General features: G+C 34.6%; 1 protein-coding gene across 1 annotated transcript; it reads left to right on the top strand.

Moving 5' to 3' along the window:
* The first annotated feature begins 5,495 nt into the window (after window positions 1–5,495).
* On the top strand, window positions 5,496–15,317 carry LOC106142752 (sodium- and chloride-dependent GABA transporter 1). The gene is made up of 11 exons (XM_013344628.1): window positions 5,496–5,566; window positions 6,019–6,290; window positions 8,324–8,425; window positions 9,188–9,362; window positions 11,260–11,450; window positions 12,040–12,220; window positions 12,698–12,822; window positions 13,287–13,531; window positions 14,068–14,271; window positions 14,589–14,756; window positions 15,222–15,317. Exons 1-11 carry the CDS (start codon window positions 5,496–5,498, stop codon window positions 15,315–15,317), a joined length of 1,830 nt encoding a protein of 609 aa, XP_013200082.1.
* The last annotated feature ends 4,061 nt before the right edge of the window (window positions 15,318–19,378 follow it).

Here is a 19,378-nt window from a genome sequence, read left to right as displayed (position 1 = left end):
GAGCGGTCCTATTCTAAATCACATGACCTAGACAATATTTTGTACGTGAAACATTCTCTCGTGAGGATGAACCTCATGGCGTCACCTATTGCATATTCACGTCTCTAGAGAAAGCCAGTGTGACCTCCTCTCCGCCTCTGACCACAATCCTGAATTGGGTGAGTCGGGTTTTTACATGAACCCAACTACTGTCAGAATATGCCAGTTTCTTACCGTTAGGACTCTCTGACCGCCGCAACTTTTGCATTAACCGTGTGGTTCCCGGCCCTAACAGAAAAAAGAATAGGCCCACTCCATCTCTTTCCCATGGATGTTGTTAAAGGCGACTAAGGGATTGGCTTATAAACTTGGGATTCTCCTTTTAGGCGACGGGCTAGCAACCTGTCACTATATCTTAATCTCAATTCTATCATTTAGCCAAACAGCTGAACGTGGCCTATCATCTTCAAGACTGTTATTTTTTTGTTGGCTCTGTCTACCCCGCAAGGGATATAGACGTGATTATATGTATGTATGTTACATTAACAGTCTTCGTGAAACATTAGTAATGGTTTAAGGATAAACCTCCCACGCATGCGCCGTGAAGTCTGGTCCAGCCACCTCCGTCCACAAAGGAAGACAGTTTGCCGCCATCCTAACGTACACTCGTTCACATTCCACACGTAAGTCAAAATTTGAACTGAAATAATATTATTTTGTGAAATTTGTTATACTTATGTATGTTTTAATTTGATTGTTGTAATTAATTAATGTAAACATCAATAATTATGATGAATGTGTATTGTGTTGTGTATAATTGTGTAGTTTTTGTATAATTTTGCATGCCTCAATCGAATTGTATTGTGTCTTTTGTCTCAAATCTCTTTCATGCCTTGATTGTTGGTTTTGTGAACGTTTAATAAATGTATTTTTCTTTTTTGTGTATTTTCTGTGTTTTTTTCTATCGTTTTCTCGATGTTGTTTTAGATAATTAATATGTATTAAAAAAAATAAAAAAACCCAAACTATGTTGAGCGTTCCTGAAATGAGATGAGTTCTCAATTGACGATAGTATGTTTTATATGTAACTAGCGACTCGCCCCGGCTTCGGGCCCGGCTTCACACGGGTAGCATTTATACATACTTATAAACATTCCTCTGAAAACGCTCTTTCAAACATTTTAAACAGGAACGAAATCCTTCCACTACTTTATGGGAATAGCGCATACATAAATAAAATCACGCCTCTTTCCCGGAGGGGTAGGCAGAGACTACATCTTTCCACTTGCCACGATCTCTGCATACTTCCTTCGCATACATACAGATAGAGGAAATAGGGGGACTTTATAAATGTGTAGTGATTCACATATTCTTGACGTGATCCAGTGTGATAAGGAAAAGTTTGGTTTACATCATGGCCTGACTAGGAATCGAACGTAAGACAAATAGATTATCATCCATTGCGGATCAAATTCAAAAATTGACCTATCTAGCGTTTACCTTGTAGCTACTTTTTCAACAATAACTTAATAAAAATAACCTACTTATTTATATCTAGGTCTAGGTCCTGGTTACAATCTATCGTTCTATCAAATTTCATCTTCATTGGCTTAGTAAAGAGTGGCTTAGTACAAAGTGGTCTATCAGTCTTTTCAAGACTGTTGGCTCTGTCTACCCCGAAAGGGATATAGTCGTGACTATATGTATGTATGTATTGGCTTAGTAGTTTTTGAGTTTTCGTGATCAGTGAGTGAGCGTTTTTTCACCGTTTATATAATAACTGGCTGTTACCCACAATTCCGTTTGCGTGTTATTGAAAATGTTAAGGTTATTAAATTTACTCAAATCCACCGAAATAAATTTCAACGAAATTGAAGCATTAAATACCTAGGACACAATTTGATTATCCTACTAATATTATAAATGCGAAAGTTTGTGAGTATGTCAGGATGTCAGTATGGATGTTTGTTACTCTTTCACGCAAAAAAACTACTGAACCGATTACGATGAAGTTTGGCATGTAGGTAGCCGAAGACCCAGAATAACATACCTATAGGCTACTTTTTATCCCGGAGTTACTGCGGGATTTGTTCCACGCGGACGAAGTCGCTGGCGGCCTCTATATCGGTATAATAATAAAAAGATTGCTTTTTTGCTCCAGAGAAAAATAGGTATGAGCAATTTTTAAAGACATTTCCGTGTTCACGTCCAAAGGCTGTTAAAAGTCTTCTATTCCTGTCAATGTTTCTCGAGTTCGACAAGGGTAAGGTGTTTATCGTTAATGTAACATCAATTTCGGGTAACATGAGACAGGTTTGTAAACGGGTATTTTATGAAATGTACATACATACATACTTACACATGGTCACGTCTATATCCCTTGTGGGGTAGACAGAGCCAACAGTCTTGAAAAGACTGATAGGCCACGCTCAGCTATTTGGCGTAATGATAGAATTGAGATTCAAATAGAGACAGGTTGCTAGCCCATCGCATAAAAAAATAATCCAGAGTTGGCGTTGTCTTTAACAAAGTCAGTTTCTGTCTACTCCATCAAACATAACGACTGCAAAATACCCGTAATCTTTGCTAATTCGTTTGCTGAACTAGAAGAAATGAGCCGGCTCTCAAGAAAAATAAAATGGCATCTGCGTTTAATAACTCGATGATTAATCTATACTAATATTATTAAGCTGAAGAGTTTGTTTGTTTGAACGCGCTAATCTCAGGAACTACTGGTTCAAAGTGAAAAATTATTTTTCTGTTTAAGTAGACCATTTATCGAGGAAAGCTTTAGGATTTTATAGTCACGCTGCAACTATTAGGAGCGAAGAAATAATGGAATATGTGAAGAAAACGGGGAAAATTATTCATCCTTGAGAGCTTCAATGACGCCCAAAATAACTTTTCCACGCGGACGAAAACGGATGAAATATATATAAAATTCTGAACTCAATGTCGTTTGAATTAAACGCCACCTACAAAAGAATACAGGTTTTTCGCAAATCCCACGGGAATTATAGTTTATGCCGGGATGAAAGATACCCTACGTCCTTCTTTAGACTTTTAGTTATATATAAGCCAATTTCAAGAAGATTAGTTCAGTAGATAACGCGTGAAGAGATAACAAACAAACGAATTAACTAACTTTCGCATTTATAATATTAGTCGGGATTCAGAAAGCATTTCGTTGCCCAGTGGACAACACTTAATCTTTTATATCGTGACAATCGTCATTATCTTGCCTTTTGTCACGGTTGTATCCTCCTGGGCGAAAAGACCTGGAGCTTTGACCACAATCCATTTTGTTTGACGTAGTTACGATCATCATCAAATAATTGGAGAACCCCGTACTTCAATTATAAGATGATCTCGATTTAAAAGTTGGGAATGTCGACTACGGGACTCTGTCGAGGGAAACTTTATCCAACTTCTAATCAAGTTCCCCAGGGTTCTAGCTTGGAAAACGGCTTATGATTCAGTTGGCTACATAGGTTAGGTTTCTCACTATATTTTGTGTAACCTCAAGTGCATCGATTAGCATTCAAACCTAACTGCTATTAAAGATTATAACCTTAACCTGTGAACGCTTTGAAGTCTAGAGTTTCATCACGCGACTACCGCCACTGTGGTATCACGCGAATATACTCTGACAATCTCCATTACGGTATCCGCGGATCGATCCCCTTGCTTCCGGAGGGTCCCAATTGTCCCCCAACTAGGATTCAAACGTCCATAAATTCTTTCAACCACTGACAGTTGTGCCGTTCACATGTTTTAGATTCTGTAGTGGATGCAATGTTAACATTTGTCACCACATTCGCGCCGAAGCATGTGGTTTGGGCGCACGCGTGCGGCAGCCATTTTTGTTCCGCCATCTTGACGCCGCGAACCGTTCGGATACGCGTCCAAAACTTTTGTGTACGAAATGTTTTTTATGTGTAGTGCTGTGTCGTTATAGTGTTGTGATGCTGCTTGAGTGATTGATTTTAGTGAGTTTTTTTTTATTTTCATAAACGATTTGGTTTTTTTTAAAGTTTACTGTTTTTGAACACGTATACCAACTTTTCAAGTTGGAACAGAGTAAGAAGGAAGAACGGAAACGATAAACTTGTTGAGTTTAACTTCTTTCTTAATGGAAATTGCTAAGTTATGAAATTTTCTAAAATTTTTCGCTTTTAATAAATTATAGGTATTTCTACCCGCAGTTCCAGTCGCGCAAAAACGAAAAGTCTCGTTAAACTCCCATACAAATATTATTTTTTGGAATATCCTCTCTTAGGGCGTCCTCCTCCATTTTCCATAGGCAAACATACCTTCAAGTTTCATACGCACTATCCTACGCAACTTATGTACGTGCCAGTTTTTAAATATTACTTCAAACATCGGAAGACTTGACAATATCTATCTACTAATCCTTCGCACCTATGGTTGTTCTAGCAAATCTAATATCATAAAAAATATAGTTTGGGGCTATCTCAATCTCTGTGATATGTTTTTTACCCCATGGCGTTAGTCCGGGTTACAACCTCACCACCCTTGAGAGAAGTCCAGGGTTCGCCCTTGCTCATGGATCCTGGATTAGGTAAATCAGGTTTTTACACGAAGCAACTCCTGTCTTACCTCCGCAACCTTTGCGAAGAACCTTTTCTGAATCAAAATCCATTCTGGATCATGTTTACATATCCAGTTGCATGAATGTGCAAATTTGCTCATGATGTATTCAAACTAATGTACATACAAAGCTTCAAAAATAGTCACTGGTGCATGGCTGATGTGGGTGCTCACTAAAGTCCTTTGCAAACAAATGCAGTCTATAACAGTAGTTATGATATATATTTGAAAAACTAAAAATATATATTTACAGAAAATAATAGGCGGAATATAGACTAGGTACTAATTGATAAGGAATAAGGGTCTCAGTTGGGAGCCCTGGGGCACTATAAAAGGCTCCGAAAAAAATTCTTCAAGAGTGTCTAAGTGACTACGACTTTCCATGTATTAATATGCCCATCTGAGAATAAAGTGATATATTAGTTGCTGACTCTATCAAAAGCCTTTTGAAAATCGGTTTCACTTGGGCCTTAAAGGCTATTTTTGAGATTAAATGTACTAGGTATCCATATGTTGTCTAATAAGTTGTAAAGCTGATAATTAAATATTACAACTGAAATGCCTTGACCACAAAATGGTGTTGCAACCTGTCAATTCTGATGCCCCCTCATTCACCAGTACATCTTCCTCCTGGCGGCTGCATCCTCAGATTTACTGACTCCTTCAATATTCCAAATTCTACGTAAGTGCTCATATCTGCTTGTATTATTGTTGATATGTATGTATATGTTGATTTATATTTGTTTCAGATTGAAAACTGGCGGCGATCATCTATTCTAGTCCAAAATTATCACAAAAATGTTAATACAGTTCTCTTTACTTAAGTAATAATTAATCTTAAACGAAAAGGAATTGGTTAGAGAAAAAAGTAGAAATTAGAAGAGTTTAAAGATACTCAAATAGAGATGGACACAAAGAATGATGGACGTACGGATGACATCGAACTTAGCGCACAAGGAACTAGTAATAAGCCGAGGTAAGATGTAAAACCATTTGTTTTTAATCAAAAAACTCGTAATTGATATTTCAAAAAGCGAATAAAGTTGAAAATAGGACCAAGAGGCCTGAAACATTGCGATGGAGGGTGAAATAAGAGAGATTCGATATTCATTCTTTCAAAGTTACAGGCGAACCCCGGGCTCCTCTTTAAAAAGAGCATCCTCTTTATCTCTTAGGTGGCACCAGATCCAACAGTTTTGGAACGAATGAAAGGCCACGTTTCGCTAGAAAGTTAAGTGATAGAATTGAGTTTCAGATAATTACAGATTGCTAGACCTTCGCTTCAAAGAAGGAACCCAAGTTTATTGGACTTTCTCTTGATTGGTTAGTATCGCGTTTAGAACAGACTTCGAGGCTAACTTAATCTGTGCAGTTTGTCCCGTATTATTTATTTTTAGTGCAGTTCGATTTACATTATTTCTTTTTCAGTGATGTGGCCATCAAATCCGATCTGCCCGAGCGAGGAACCTGGGCCAGCAAGCTCGACTTTATCCTCTCTGTCATCGGGTTAGCCATCGGTCTTGGCAACGTCTGGCGGTTCCCTTACCTCTGCTACAAGAATGGAGGAGGCGCCTTCCTCATCCCCTACTTCCTCACGCTCATCCTGGCTGGTATACCGATGTTCTTCATGGAGCTGGCCATGGGGCAGATGCTTACTATCGGCGGATTGGGGGTGTTTAAGATTGCTCCCATTTTCAAAGGTATTTATAGTTAAAATTTCAAATTATCAATTTCGATTTCATGAAAATTTAATGTCCTTGTGAAAATTCTTCTTCTTGTTCTTAATGCGATAAGGTCGCCTTTTGTTCAATACTTTAGCATAAGTAAAGGATAAAGTTTTATTTTTCTAATTTCCGTGAAATAAAGGGTATTATGTCTATATATGTATATATAATCACGTCTATATCCTTTGTGGGGTAAACAGAGCCAATAGTCTCGAAAAGACTGAGAGGCGACGTTTAGCTTACGTATATGATATATTATAGTCTACAGAAATATTTGGATGGGTACATTATATAAGTGTTGTAAAAATATTTTCCTACGAACGACTGCAGCAGAAAATTATTTTTCTTTTCAGGACTTACTAATATAATGTATGTTTGTTCACCTATCAAACAAAAACTACTGTATGATATTTGATGCGGTTTTCATAATTTTAAAGTTGTAATAAAACGAGTGTTAATTTTATTAAAACTTTTACACGAAACTTTAATAAAAGTATGTTTGAAAAATACAAATTAAAGAATTCACTTCAATATCGCCTGACGCGAAAAACATATTTTCACTTGAGGGCTTACGAATGTAAAATATGTATATAAACAAAGCTACGTCTGTCATTTGTGCGGCGGGAAGTGGGTCAGGAATGTCGCCCCTTTTATGTAAATTGTAACTTTGTGAGCTTAGAGCTTTTAGGATTTCGGAATTACAAATTATTGGGTCAGTTTCATTTAGATTTGCGGTTTGGGAGACCTGTGTCAGTTAAGAGAATTCGTTATCAATATCTGTATTAAAATTGTATCTGAGTTATGTCTGTACTTAAAAGATATTTCCAAAAATGTTATATGGGGTAACTAAAGAAATTAATAATAACTTTCAAGGACCAAATTTCGAATGTCTTGAAAAAGGGAGATGTTAGGAGTACCCGTAATCGTCGAATATGCATGAAAAAAGCAACGAGTGTAGAAGAAGCGGGAGTATAATAATCCCAAGTTTATCAGCCTATCCCTTAGTCGCCTTTTACGACATCCATGGGAGAGAGAGGGAGTAGTCCTGTTCTTTTTTTATTAGTGCCGGAAACCACACGGCAAAAACTAATACAATAAAAAAAAGGAACATCAATCTCTAAACATTCAAAGATAACTATTTATAAAGAATTTTATAGGTATATGTATTCATCGTAGTGACAGAAAAAACGTTTAGAAGTACATAACGTTTATTGGAAATTTCAAAGGGAGCGGAGCATCTCGCTAAAATTAGTTGGTTAAATGAACACACATATCACGCTTTTATACTTAACGAGGTAGATAGAGCCAAACACAATACTTAAGTTAACGTTTTCTGTTTGATAATGATAACGTAATTGAAACTCGAAGTTAAAATTCAGGACGGAATAAATTTACTTACGATAAATTAATAAATAACATTGTTTTTGTTCTTTCAAGGGTCTCGAATACAATTTCAATAAAACTTCTAAGAGAAACTTGACAACGTAATGTAATGAAATTTCGTTAACTTTGTGCTCTTTGACAATGTACTTAACTCAATGTAAGCTCAAAGTACCTATGAACTAAATATCTTTCCAAGGCCTTCTTAGAGCTTCTTTTTAGCCTACATAGCAATGAATGCCGTGTGGTTCCCGGCACCAATAGAAAAAAGAAAAGGACACTCTTTGTCTTGGATGTCGTTAAAGGCGTCTAAGGGATAGCCTTATACCTACACTTGGGATTCTTTTTTTAAGCGACGGGCTAGTAACCTTTTACTATAAGAATCTCAATTCTATCATTATTATGCGAAGTACATAAAATACATACATACGTATAATACCGTCTAAGTATATACCTTGCGGGGTAAACAGAGCCAACAGTCTGGAATAGACTGATTGGCCACGTTCAGCTGTCTTAGAATTGAGATTCAAACAGTAACAGGTTGCTAGCCCATCGCCTAAAAGAAGAATCCCAAGTTTATTAGCCTATCCCTTAGTCGCCTTTACTACGTTCATAATAATTGTGTGCAGGTATCGGGTATGCAGCCGCGGTCATGTCCTGCTGGATGAACGTGTACTACATCGTCATATTGGCCTGGGCCATCTTCTACTTCTTCATGTCCATGCGATCAGGTGAGTGTAGGGTGACTTTTGGGTGACTTTTTAGATGACTTTTATGTGAATTTGCGGTGACTAGGTGACTTTCAGGTGACTTTCAGGTTTGGGTGACTTTTATGTGAATTTGCGGTGACTTTCAGGTGACTTTTAGGTGTCTTTTGGGTGACTTTTAGGTGACTTTTTGATGTTTTTTAGGTGATTTTATGTTTTTGAATACGATCTACACTTAAATATTTATAAGGAAAATCTTGTCTTTAAGGACATACATACATACTTTCACGTCTATATCCCTTGCGGGGTGGACAGAGCCAACAGTCTGGTAAAGATCAATAAGCCACATTCAGTTGTTCGGCTTTATGATAGAATTGAGATTCAAATAGTGACAGGTTGCTAGTCCATCGCCTAAAAGAGTAATGCAAAGTTTAAATGCCTATCCCTTAGTCGGCTTTAACGACATCCACGGGAAGCAGACGGAGTGGTACTATTCTTTTTTGTATTATTTAACGCGCAACAGCGTTTGTGCCGTGTGGTTCCCGAAGAAGAGGAGACTACATCATCACTACATAATATAAAACAAAGTCGCTATTTTAGTCTGTTTGTCTGTATGCTTAAATCTTTAAAATTACGCAACGGAATTTGATGCGGTTTTTTGTAACAGGTAAAGTGATTCAAGAGGAAGGTTTTTATGTATATTTTTTTCCGAATTTTGCACCCGTGCGAAGCCGGGGCGGGTCGCTAGTAGGTACATTAATAAAATAATGATTTTTATATCCACAGACGTGCCGTGGCGGACTTGCGACAATTACTGGAACACCGCAACCTGTGTCAACCCTTACGACCGACGGAACCTGACCTGCTGGTCATCACCAGTCGACATGAGCACCTTCTGCATGCTGAATGGGAAGAACATCAGCAAGGCGGTCTTGTCTGACCCTGTCAAGGAGTTTTGGGAGTAAGTACATACATACATACATAAAATCACGCCTCTACCCCGGAGGGGTAGGCAGAGACTACCTCTTTCCACTTGCCACGATCTCTGCATACTTCCTTCGCTTCATCCACATTCATAACTCTCTTCATACAAGCTCGGCGGATTCGGGTACTTTTGGGAGTAAGTAATCTTACACAAGTTTGTTTGTTTATATACATACATACATATGGTCACGTCTATATCCCTTGCGGGGTAGACAGAGCCAACAGTCTTGAAAAGACTGAATGGCCACGTTCAGCTATTTGGCTTAATGATAGAATTGGGATTCAAACAGTGACAGGTTGCTGGCTCATCGCCTAAAAATAAGAATCCCAAGTTTGTAAGCCTATCCCTTAGTCGCCTTTTACGACATCCATGGGAAAGAGATGGAGTGGTCCTATTCTTTTTTGGTATTGGTGCCGGGAACCACACGGCACATCGTACGGATACGTAATATCTTTATTGCATAGAAATTTATACAGTAACAAGAATATAGTAAGTACCTACCTACATAGTTATAAAAGAAACAAATCTCTTGCAATGGCGGACTTATCCCATGAAGGGATCTATTCCAGTCAACCGGCAAACAATAAAGGAACAAGATAATTCAGTAAAAAACGGCAAGTCAAGTTTTGGTAAGTCTGTAATTTTTGATACGAATAACACAAGTGGAGGTTAACATTCCCTGAGGGGTTAGTGCTAGTTTTAGGCACCCGATCAAACAAGTAGGTATAGAATAGAAAAGATTTATTTTCAAAATTGGATACAAGGTATCACTTAAAAGCGCAACGTGTAAAAGAAGCGGCGGAACAAACTACACTGTTGTAATTATCAATTTATCAAAATTAACATTTTTTTTTTAACTAGAAATTACTTAAAAATTATAAATATGGCAAAACAACGTTTGCCGGGACAGCTAGTGATAAATAAAAAAAAACAAATGATTTTGAATTAACCAAATTATGGGGAGATATTTTCTTTCGTGTTTTCTCATATTGAATTAAAAAATTATCGAGCAAAAATACATTACACCTCTGTATCAACCATTCTATTGATTTGCCATAAATAATATTCAATGGTGTATGAATAATTAATATATTCAAAACGTTATATTAATAATGGATGAGGCGAAGTGAACATCAATTCATCATGGTATCCTGAGCTTATCTGATTGTTTTTATATAAATAGGATAACGAGCCGTGTGGTTCCCGGCACCAGTAAAAAAAAGAATAGGACCACTCCGTTTCTTTTCTATGTCGTAAAAGACGACTAAGGGATAGGCTTATAAGCTTGGAATTCTTCTTTTAGGCAATGGGCTTAGACCCTGTCATATATGTGATAAATAGTAAATGTATCGTCACAACGTTACCAGTCACCATAACGTTTTATATATTAAATCTCAATTCTGATATCAAGATGTTTGTCAGATAAACCGTAAAGAAACTTGCTTATTACTGCAACACAACGAATTAAAAATTTCAATAGCTTTAAATACAATGTGGAATTTATATTGACTTAAATTATACCAAATTCTATACAAAGCATATGTTCTTGTTGGATTTACATTGAAAAATACCTCAAAATTTGAGAGCATAGGTTTACAAATACTCGTAGTTAACTCGACGCATAAGAAACATAGTTTTTGGGTACCAAAGAAACATAGTATTTGGGTACTAATCTATCGAGATTTGTACCCTGATCATTGGATCAGTTTCTCATGTGAACAAGTAAATAAAGATCATACTAAAATCGTTCTAGATGGACCCGGGGTTTCTCCAAGAAGAGGATGAACCTCGGAAGAATAATGATGATGTTACACTATTTTAAAGAAAGAAATTTACTGGAATGTAACCTAATTTAATTTGTGATTGTTTTTAGACGCCGCGCCCTCCAAATCTCGAGCGGTATAGAAAATATCGGTAACATAAGATGGGAGCTCGCCGGGACTCTGCTGCTGGTGTGGGTCCTCTGCTACTTCTGCATCTGGAAGGGCGTCAGGTGGACTGGGAAGGTCGTCTACTTCACCGCCTTGTTCCCTTACTTCTTGCTGACCGTTCTTTTGATCAGAGGTGGGTAGTTTCATCTTTATCAAGAGTTGTTTGCGGTCTCTTGGGAATTTCCAGAGATTTCAGTAGCTTGAGTTACTTTTGATATATCCTCTGTAATTTCGGGTGTGAGGTGGTCTTTTTAGCCACATTATTACCGTTAGTTTCATCTTTATCAAAACTTTCTGCGGATGTCACTTGGGAATTTCCAGAGATTACAGTAGCCTGGGCTACTTTTGATATATCCTCTGTGATTTATGCATCTGGAAATGCATGAGGGGGACCGGTAAGGTGGTCTTCTTAGCCACTTTATTACCGTTCTATTTGTTAACTGTTTTATTGATTAGAGGTTAGTGCCGTTGGTCTTTTTTGTGCTAGTTCTTTGCCGGCATAATCTAATTGGTTTCTCAGTTTGTTTTGGTCTTTCCAAATACTTAAAGGTAACAGAAGTCCATCATTAGGAGTGCCAGATAAATGCCTTGCTTAAGTATACAAAACTTTAGAGTTTATTACAATCTTTAAAAAACACTTGTTGTTAGAAGGAATTACTAGCAAACATTGCTAAACTTGATATAAAGAGCGCTCAACAAATTATTGCACAATTTCTTTGCAGGAATCACTCTTCCTGGAGCTTTGGAAGGGATCAAGTTCTACGTGATGCCCAACATGTCCAAGCTGATGGAGTCAGAAGTGTGGATTGACGCCGTTACTCAGATCTTTTTCTCGTATGGTCTGGGTTTAGGCACTTTGGTCGCCCTGGGCAGTTATAACAAGTTCACTAATAACGTTTACAAGTAAGTTTGCAATATCTTTAAATTTACTTTAGTCAGATACATACATACATAAAATCACTCCTCTTTCCCTCTTTTAGTCAGATAGGGAAAATTTTTCTATATCTTTGTCATTTTGTACAAAAACCAACACGACAATCTTGTCGTACAAAGTATACCTAAGTTCTTAATTTTGGAGTTATTTTTTAATAATATCTAGCAATAAAAAAAATTTAGTCCTAAATTTTTTATTTCCAAATTTATTGCAAAGTTCACTATGTACATCGTACATAAGTTAGGAAATAAGATTAGATTTTTAATATACATTTTACGGTTAAATTAAAAAAAATGTTTTGTAAGTAGGTAAGTATCCTAATTTTTAGTCCCGAAGAAGGCGTTCCTAATCGAGTTTTTCACAAAATTGTTAAGGCAAAGACAATATATTTTTGTTACTTAGCTCACTCTATGTAATTTTTCCGGTATTTATTTATAATTTTCCAGAGACGCGCTGATAGTGTGTTCAGTGAATTCCAGTACCTCAATGTTTGCTGGGTTCGTCATCTTCTCTGTCGTCGGATTTATGGCTCATGAGCAGCAACGACCAGTCGCTGAAGTGGCTGCTTCAGGTAATACTTTGCACCATTTTGTGTTGTTCCGTGTTTTGCATTTATTTATCAAACAATCTTAAAAAAAAAAACTTAAACTATTGTGGTAGATGATACTTAAACAGGTGTGTGCTTTTTGTGTTGCAGTGCAAATATATAAATAAAAAAATAACCTTTTTTTGGATACTGTACAGCGCCGACCCCAAATCTGCACTTCAATTTAGTTTTCCCTTCTTTCAAAGGTATCTCGGAAGAGATCATTGTCTAGTGATAAAGTTAACTTTTGCCATGTAATTTCTTAACGAACGTATTTGTAATATTTTGGAGATAATAAATATATTGTTGTTGTTTTCCAAACAATCTGACTCGGTCTTCTCCGGATCTCAGTTATAAAAAGTTACGGAGTTGATCACGTGTCACACACACGTAAGCAACAAAACTGCAATTTCTATTACTATTATCTTCACTTATATCATTTCTTTTAGGTCCTGGACTCGCGTTCTTGGCGTATCCTTCAGCAGTGCTTCAATTGCCAGGCGCCCCTCTCTGGTCATGTTTGTTCTTCTTCATGCTCCTCCTCATTGGTCTTGACAGCCAGTTCTGCACCATGGAGGGCTTCATCACGGCTGTAATTGATGAGTGGCCAAAACTGCTCAGGAGGAGGAAGGAGATATTTATCGCCATTACCTGTTTTATATCGTATTTGGTTGGACTTTCTTGTATTTCTGAGGTGAGTTGCAAATGGTTTTGTGTATTTTAAAGCTAAGAAAGAAAGATTTAGTTTTGCTTTAGATCTCCAATGAATGTAATATAGAGTTAAGCTATGGTGATATTTCAAATTGATTTTGAATTAAAGTTTTATAATTTGCTATTAGATTAAATATTATCTACTTTATCTCTAACTAATGAACTAGTAAGTATTATGTTAAACTCGTATACCCTTGATTATTTATTTATTTATGTATACAAAGTATATACGGGAGCATTTAATACAGTAATTATAGTACAACGATGCTACTTATTTCAAAAGAAATTTCTTCCAGAAGACCCATGAGAGGAGAGATGATTTTTTTTCATAGACTATCTTACACACTTACACACTTGCAATCCCGTTACAAATTTGTCGGAAACAAAATGTTTGTGAAATATTTACAATAAGCATATAAAATCTCTGCTCATAGCTAAAGCCTTCATATAATTTTAATTACAAATTATCTGTTAGGATAGTGTCAAGATATTTGTTAAAACAACACTCATTGTTTCCAGGGCGGTATGTACGTTTTCCAAATCCTCGATTCCTACGCTGTGTCCGGCTTCTGCTTGTTGTTCCTCATATTCTTCGAGTGCGTCTCCATCTCCTGGGCCTTCGGCGTCAACCGCTTCTATGACGGCATCAAGGAGATGATCGGCTACTACCCTACCATCTGGTGGAAGTTCTGCTGGGTCGGATTCACGCCTGCTATTTGCATCGTATGTGATTATATTTATTCCTGATTATTTAATTATAATAACCATTTTTTCGTTAATAATCTCTCTTTTTGTTAAAATGTGCATGTTCTTCACACATTTGATCAAACAATTCTTGTGTCATATTATTTCTTTTATATGTATTTTTTTTAATAATCTATCACTGGATATCGTTTTGACTTTACCTTTTACAGGCGTCTTCATTTATTATTTTATGTAAAAATATACATATCTCTCCTACACTATAAACTTTTATTTTTGTCTATCAAAGAGCAGATTTACTGTTTATAATCAATTTTATTACTTTAAACCTTTTTTAGAGCGTGTTCATCTTCAACCTGGTTCAATGGAAGCCCATAAAATACATGAACTATGAGTACCCGTGGTGGTCGCATGCCTTCGGCTGGTTCACCGCCCTGTCTTCCATGCTGTGTATCCCTGGGTACATGGTCTATCTGTGGAAGGTCACCCCCGGAACTAGACAAGAGGTAAACATTTGTTTTAACTATCTGTTAATCAATTTCACATTATTTTCTTTTCAAGTTCTATGAGTGTTTTTTTTTGTTGCAATTGGTGCAATATTTTGAGATAAACTAACTTGCTGTGAGTTTTTTTGTAGCATAGAAAACTGTTATTGAGTTCAATACCTGTTTTCTGTGCTGAATATTGAATATGAATTCTAATAATTCTAATAGCCGAGCTTGCATAAAGAGAGTTATGAATATGGATGAATCGAAGGAAGTATGCAGAGATCGTGGCAAGTGGAAAGAGGTAGTCTCTGCCTACCCCTCCGGGAAAGAGGCGTGACTTTATGTATGTATGTATGTAATTCTAATAGTTAGTTATTGATGGATAGATAAAACTATATCTAAGTAAATTTATTATTATTTTTTAGTTCCAAACCAATATCTAATATTTAAAAAATAATTATATACATATTTTTATCATTTCAGAAATTCAATAAGATCGTTCGCATCCCTGAGGACGTTCCAGCTCTGCGGACAAAAATGCAAGCGGAGGAGTTGGCGAAACATCATGGAAATGCCTAGACAGAGAGCCCCTTGTTACTTAAGTCCTTTAGGATCTCAGGGAGATGGCATAGAAATTATAATTTCGGCTCCGTGTGGTTGTATTTTCTTCTATAAATATCAATGAAGAAATACACAGTTGTAGGTTGTTTAATTAAATATAATACATATTTGCTGGTTGTTTTTGGTTATTGTATAAGTAATATAAATTCATTTAGACGTATTAATTATTAGACATTAATTATAACGTAGTAAAATACAACCATTGCTGCGGGCATTGATGAAAATTAGAAATTATATTCTAAAGAGCACGCACAAAAATAATTGCGATAAGCTATAACTAATACTTATAGAATTAAATCCATATATTTACAGAAATGAATAATATTTAATCTGTGTTAAATTTAAAAATGTAGTTATACATATATTTTATCTAAACTCTGAATTAAAGCTTTATATTAAATGATGGCCTACTTATAAATTTTCAAACATTTTTAGGTCCGAAAACGATGATTAAGTTTAGTGCCATTCTGGTAACGAAACTCTTACATTTTCAATGTGCCATGTAGTGATTTTAAGATTAATTTGATGACTGTATGGGTGCGGTTCGACGCGTTCATGTATGTTTAGATTTTACGACTTATTTTAAGATACAAAAGTTTTAAATTTAAGTGGACGAATGAATTGATTAATGTATAAAATGTTAACTATCTGATATAACTGTCTTCCATGTTGCTAATGCTTTAATTATCTTAACATTTAATATTTGTTATGTTATACTCATTTATATAGTCTATAATTCTATTTACCTGCTTTACAATGTAGTACATTTTTCTCAAATGATTATTATTATACAATTAATCACGTATGTTATGTGAAATATCACTATAATTTATACTAGTTATTCAATATGCCGTAAATAATATTTTTTATTAATATTATATTTACACTTCTAAAATTATAATATTTAATTTGTTATCCTTAAAGGAATTATAATATCTAGTGAGATATAAATTAGATTATTATTTGTGGGATACTTTTAAAGACGCAACAGGACGCGTAATTTGAATCTTCATGGTGTTTGATGCTAGGAATGTTTTGAATATTATAAGAATGTATGTCGCTTTTGATGTGAGAATTATAGAAATAATGCAATTAGAATATGTCCTTATGTCAAAACCCATTTAAATATTTGATTTCTTATAACGATGTAAGTAATGTTAACTATTTTATTTAATTTGCTTGGTTCATTAGCTTTATTGTTGTAATTATTATTTAATCGTTTTAAATCTAGTTAATTTTATTTATTTTTTGAATGAAGCGTTATTTTACACATACATAATTCGAGTCGTAGCTACATAAAGTACCAAAATAATGATAAGAAAAACCCTGTGTTCTATCGAGACCAAAATCTACAGTTCTTATATAAATCTACAATAAATATTATGTGTACTGGGTGTACTGTAGATTTTATACAAAATATTTGCAAAATTAAAAAAAAAATATTCAATAAAATTCAAACAAAACCACATCATGTACTAACAAAAAATTTGTAGGTTATAATAAAAAAAGATCGGCCAATTTTTAATCAAGTTTTTACAAATTACAAAAATTTTTCGATATATTTCAATATCATTAAATAAAAAATCCGATTTATAAACCATATTTACATACCAATTATATTAAGCTTATGTAAGTGTGTTCAAATAAATATATCTATCAGTGTCTATTTATGAAGTCAATTTCTATTATGATATAATAAATAAAAAAAAATTAAAAATATAGTGAACATTCGTAATTTTACTAAAAGTATATAAAAAAGAGCATTTAGACAAATTTAACATTAGACAATATATTAAATGTTTATTCAAAATACGTAGATAATTCTTGTATCGTGCTTAGTGTATAATTTTTAAGTGTTGAATGAAAGCATAAAAATGAGTGAATAATACATTTGTGTTAATTTATTTTATGAAGTAAGTGCAAAATTATATAAATAAAATTGATTTGGCCATTATGATTGATTGAATTTGAATTTTGAAAAAAGAAAACAAAAACATTTATTTACAATTTACAGACAGTATTTATTGAGAAATATAAATTCGTCTTTGTAATATTTAGCTTGCATTTTTCTAAATTTGTTCGTTCGTTCTTAAATTAAATTTATATAATTATATTAAATTGTAACTGAAAGTTGTGTGTAGTTATGCCAAAGTACAGCGTTGTTTAAGATATATTTGTGCTTCCATATAAATTAGGTTTAATATATTGATATTAGATATAGATTTAGTTGCCTCTTGATTGTACTTTAGTAAGTAAAGCATCCATTCTGGTAAAAAATAAAAGTGTGCATTTGAAACAGCATTTTGAAAAGACAAAGTAGTCTGAGGAAAATACGTAATTGATCCATTTTTTGTTGTTTTATATAAATAATGGTTTGCTAGATTTGACACTGGTTTTTTTTTAATAATTCCATATTAAAATTGTTTTTTTTATCAATGCAATTTTATTGTAAAATCAATATTATAATCAGTTTTTTTTTTCAGTAAGTCAGCAATTAACCGTTTATGTAATGTAGTTTTAGATCGTGATTTATTTATTTCATTAAAATAGTAAAAATACTTTGTTGTTTTATTTAAACTCTTAATAAGGATGCATGTAAATCCCTTTATAATTATATGGAATGACATAATTTATAGGAAAAAAATTGGAACAAGTACTAAATTTTTCTACTTATATAAAGCAGCCTATGGAACATTATCTTCCTCTAGGCACCATAGAGAAATTGTTTATGAGAGAGATAAAATTAACTTCGAAGATTAAATTTTTAAATAAATAATTATTTTTATCTTACTAAGTTAAGATTAGTTTGTTAGAATATCTCATAGTCTATCGCTTCCAAAGCGCATGTGTAGAAGAAGCGGCGGAACAAACTACACTGCATTATTTTCACCGGACGCCAATTTATAATTATATAGATATTTGATCTAAACCGTGGATGAATGTTTATTGTCATGGTTAATAGATAAAGGTTATACATATAATATAATGACGTCTTTATCCCTTGCAAGGTAGACAGAGTCAACAGTCTCAAAAAGACTAAAAGGCCACATTCAGCTGTATGGCTTAGTGATAGAATTGAGATTCAAATAGTGACAGGTTTCTGTCACAGACAAAAGTTAATAAATCCGTAAACTTTTGCAAAACTGTTTGATTATAAACTTATCTAAACGCATGTCTGGTTTTTAGCGATTTAGTGTAAATTGACAGTGCATGATGTAACATAGCATTGATCACTATGTGGTTGCAAAATCGCGAATTTTATAACCGGATAACGGATTAATTAAATACACATTTAATGGCTTTTTAAAGTACTTGAATAAATATATTTTATTGCATAATAATTTATACTAATATAATAAAGCTGAAGGGTTTGTTTGTTTGTTTGAATGCGCTAATCTCAGGAACTACTTACTGGTTTCGAATTGAAAAATTCTTGTGTTGAATACTCCATTTATCGAGGAAGGCTTCAGGCTATACAACATCACGCTGCAATTATAAGAAGCGAAGATATAATGGAATTGTGGTAAAAACCGGGTAAATTATTCATCCTTGAGGGCTTCAATGATGCCCAAAATAACTATTCCACGCGGACGAAGGGCACAGGTAGTATTATATAACTGCTTTGGTTATATAATACTAGCTATGGTGTGTGGTGGTGTAACGGTTAGGCGGCTAGCAATCAGTCTCTATTTGACATATATGTATATTTTAATTTCATCATATTGTTGGATCTGTCTAGCCCATGAGGAACAAAGACGTGATTATTTGTGTATATTATTATGTAATATACCTAGCAAGAATATAAATAAATAAATATAAACGGGACAAATTACACTGATTGAGTTAGCCTCGAAGTAAGTTCGAGACTTGTGTTACGAGATACTAACTCAACGATACTATATTTTATAATAAATACTTATAAAGATAATCATCCAAGACCCAGACAAATGTTAAGGGCTAAAGTCACGATGAATAAGTAAAGCCGTAGGACGCCCGCTGCCAAACATATACCTCCCCCA

The sequence above is a fragment of the Amyelois transitella genome, chromosome 25 (genome assembly GCF_032362555.1).
Source record: "Amyelois transitella isolate CPQ chromosome 25, ilAmyTran1.1, whole genome shotgun sequence".
Taxonomy (NCBI): Eukaryota; Metazoa; Arthropoda; class Insecta; order Lepidoptera; family Pyralidae; genus Amyelois; species Amyelois transitella.
The sequence above is the reverse complement of the archived record's forward strand: the minus strand, read 5'-3'. Positions and strand labels throughout refer to the sequence as shown.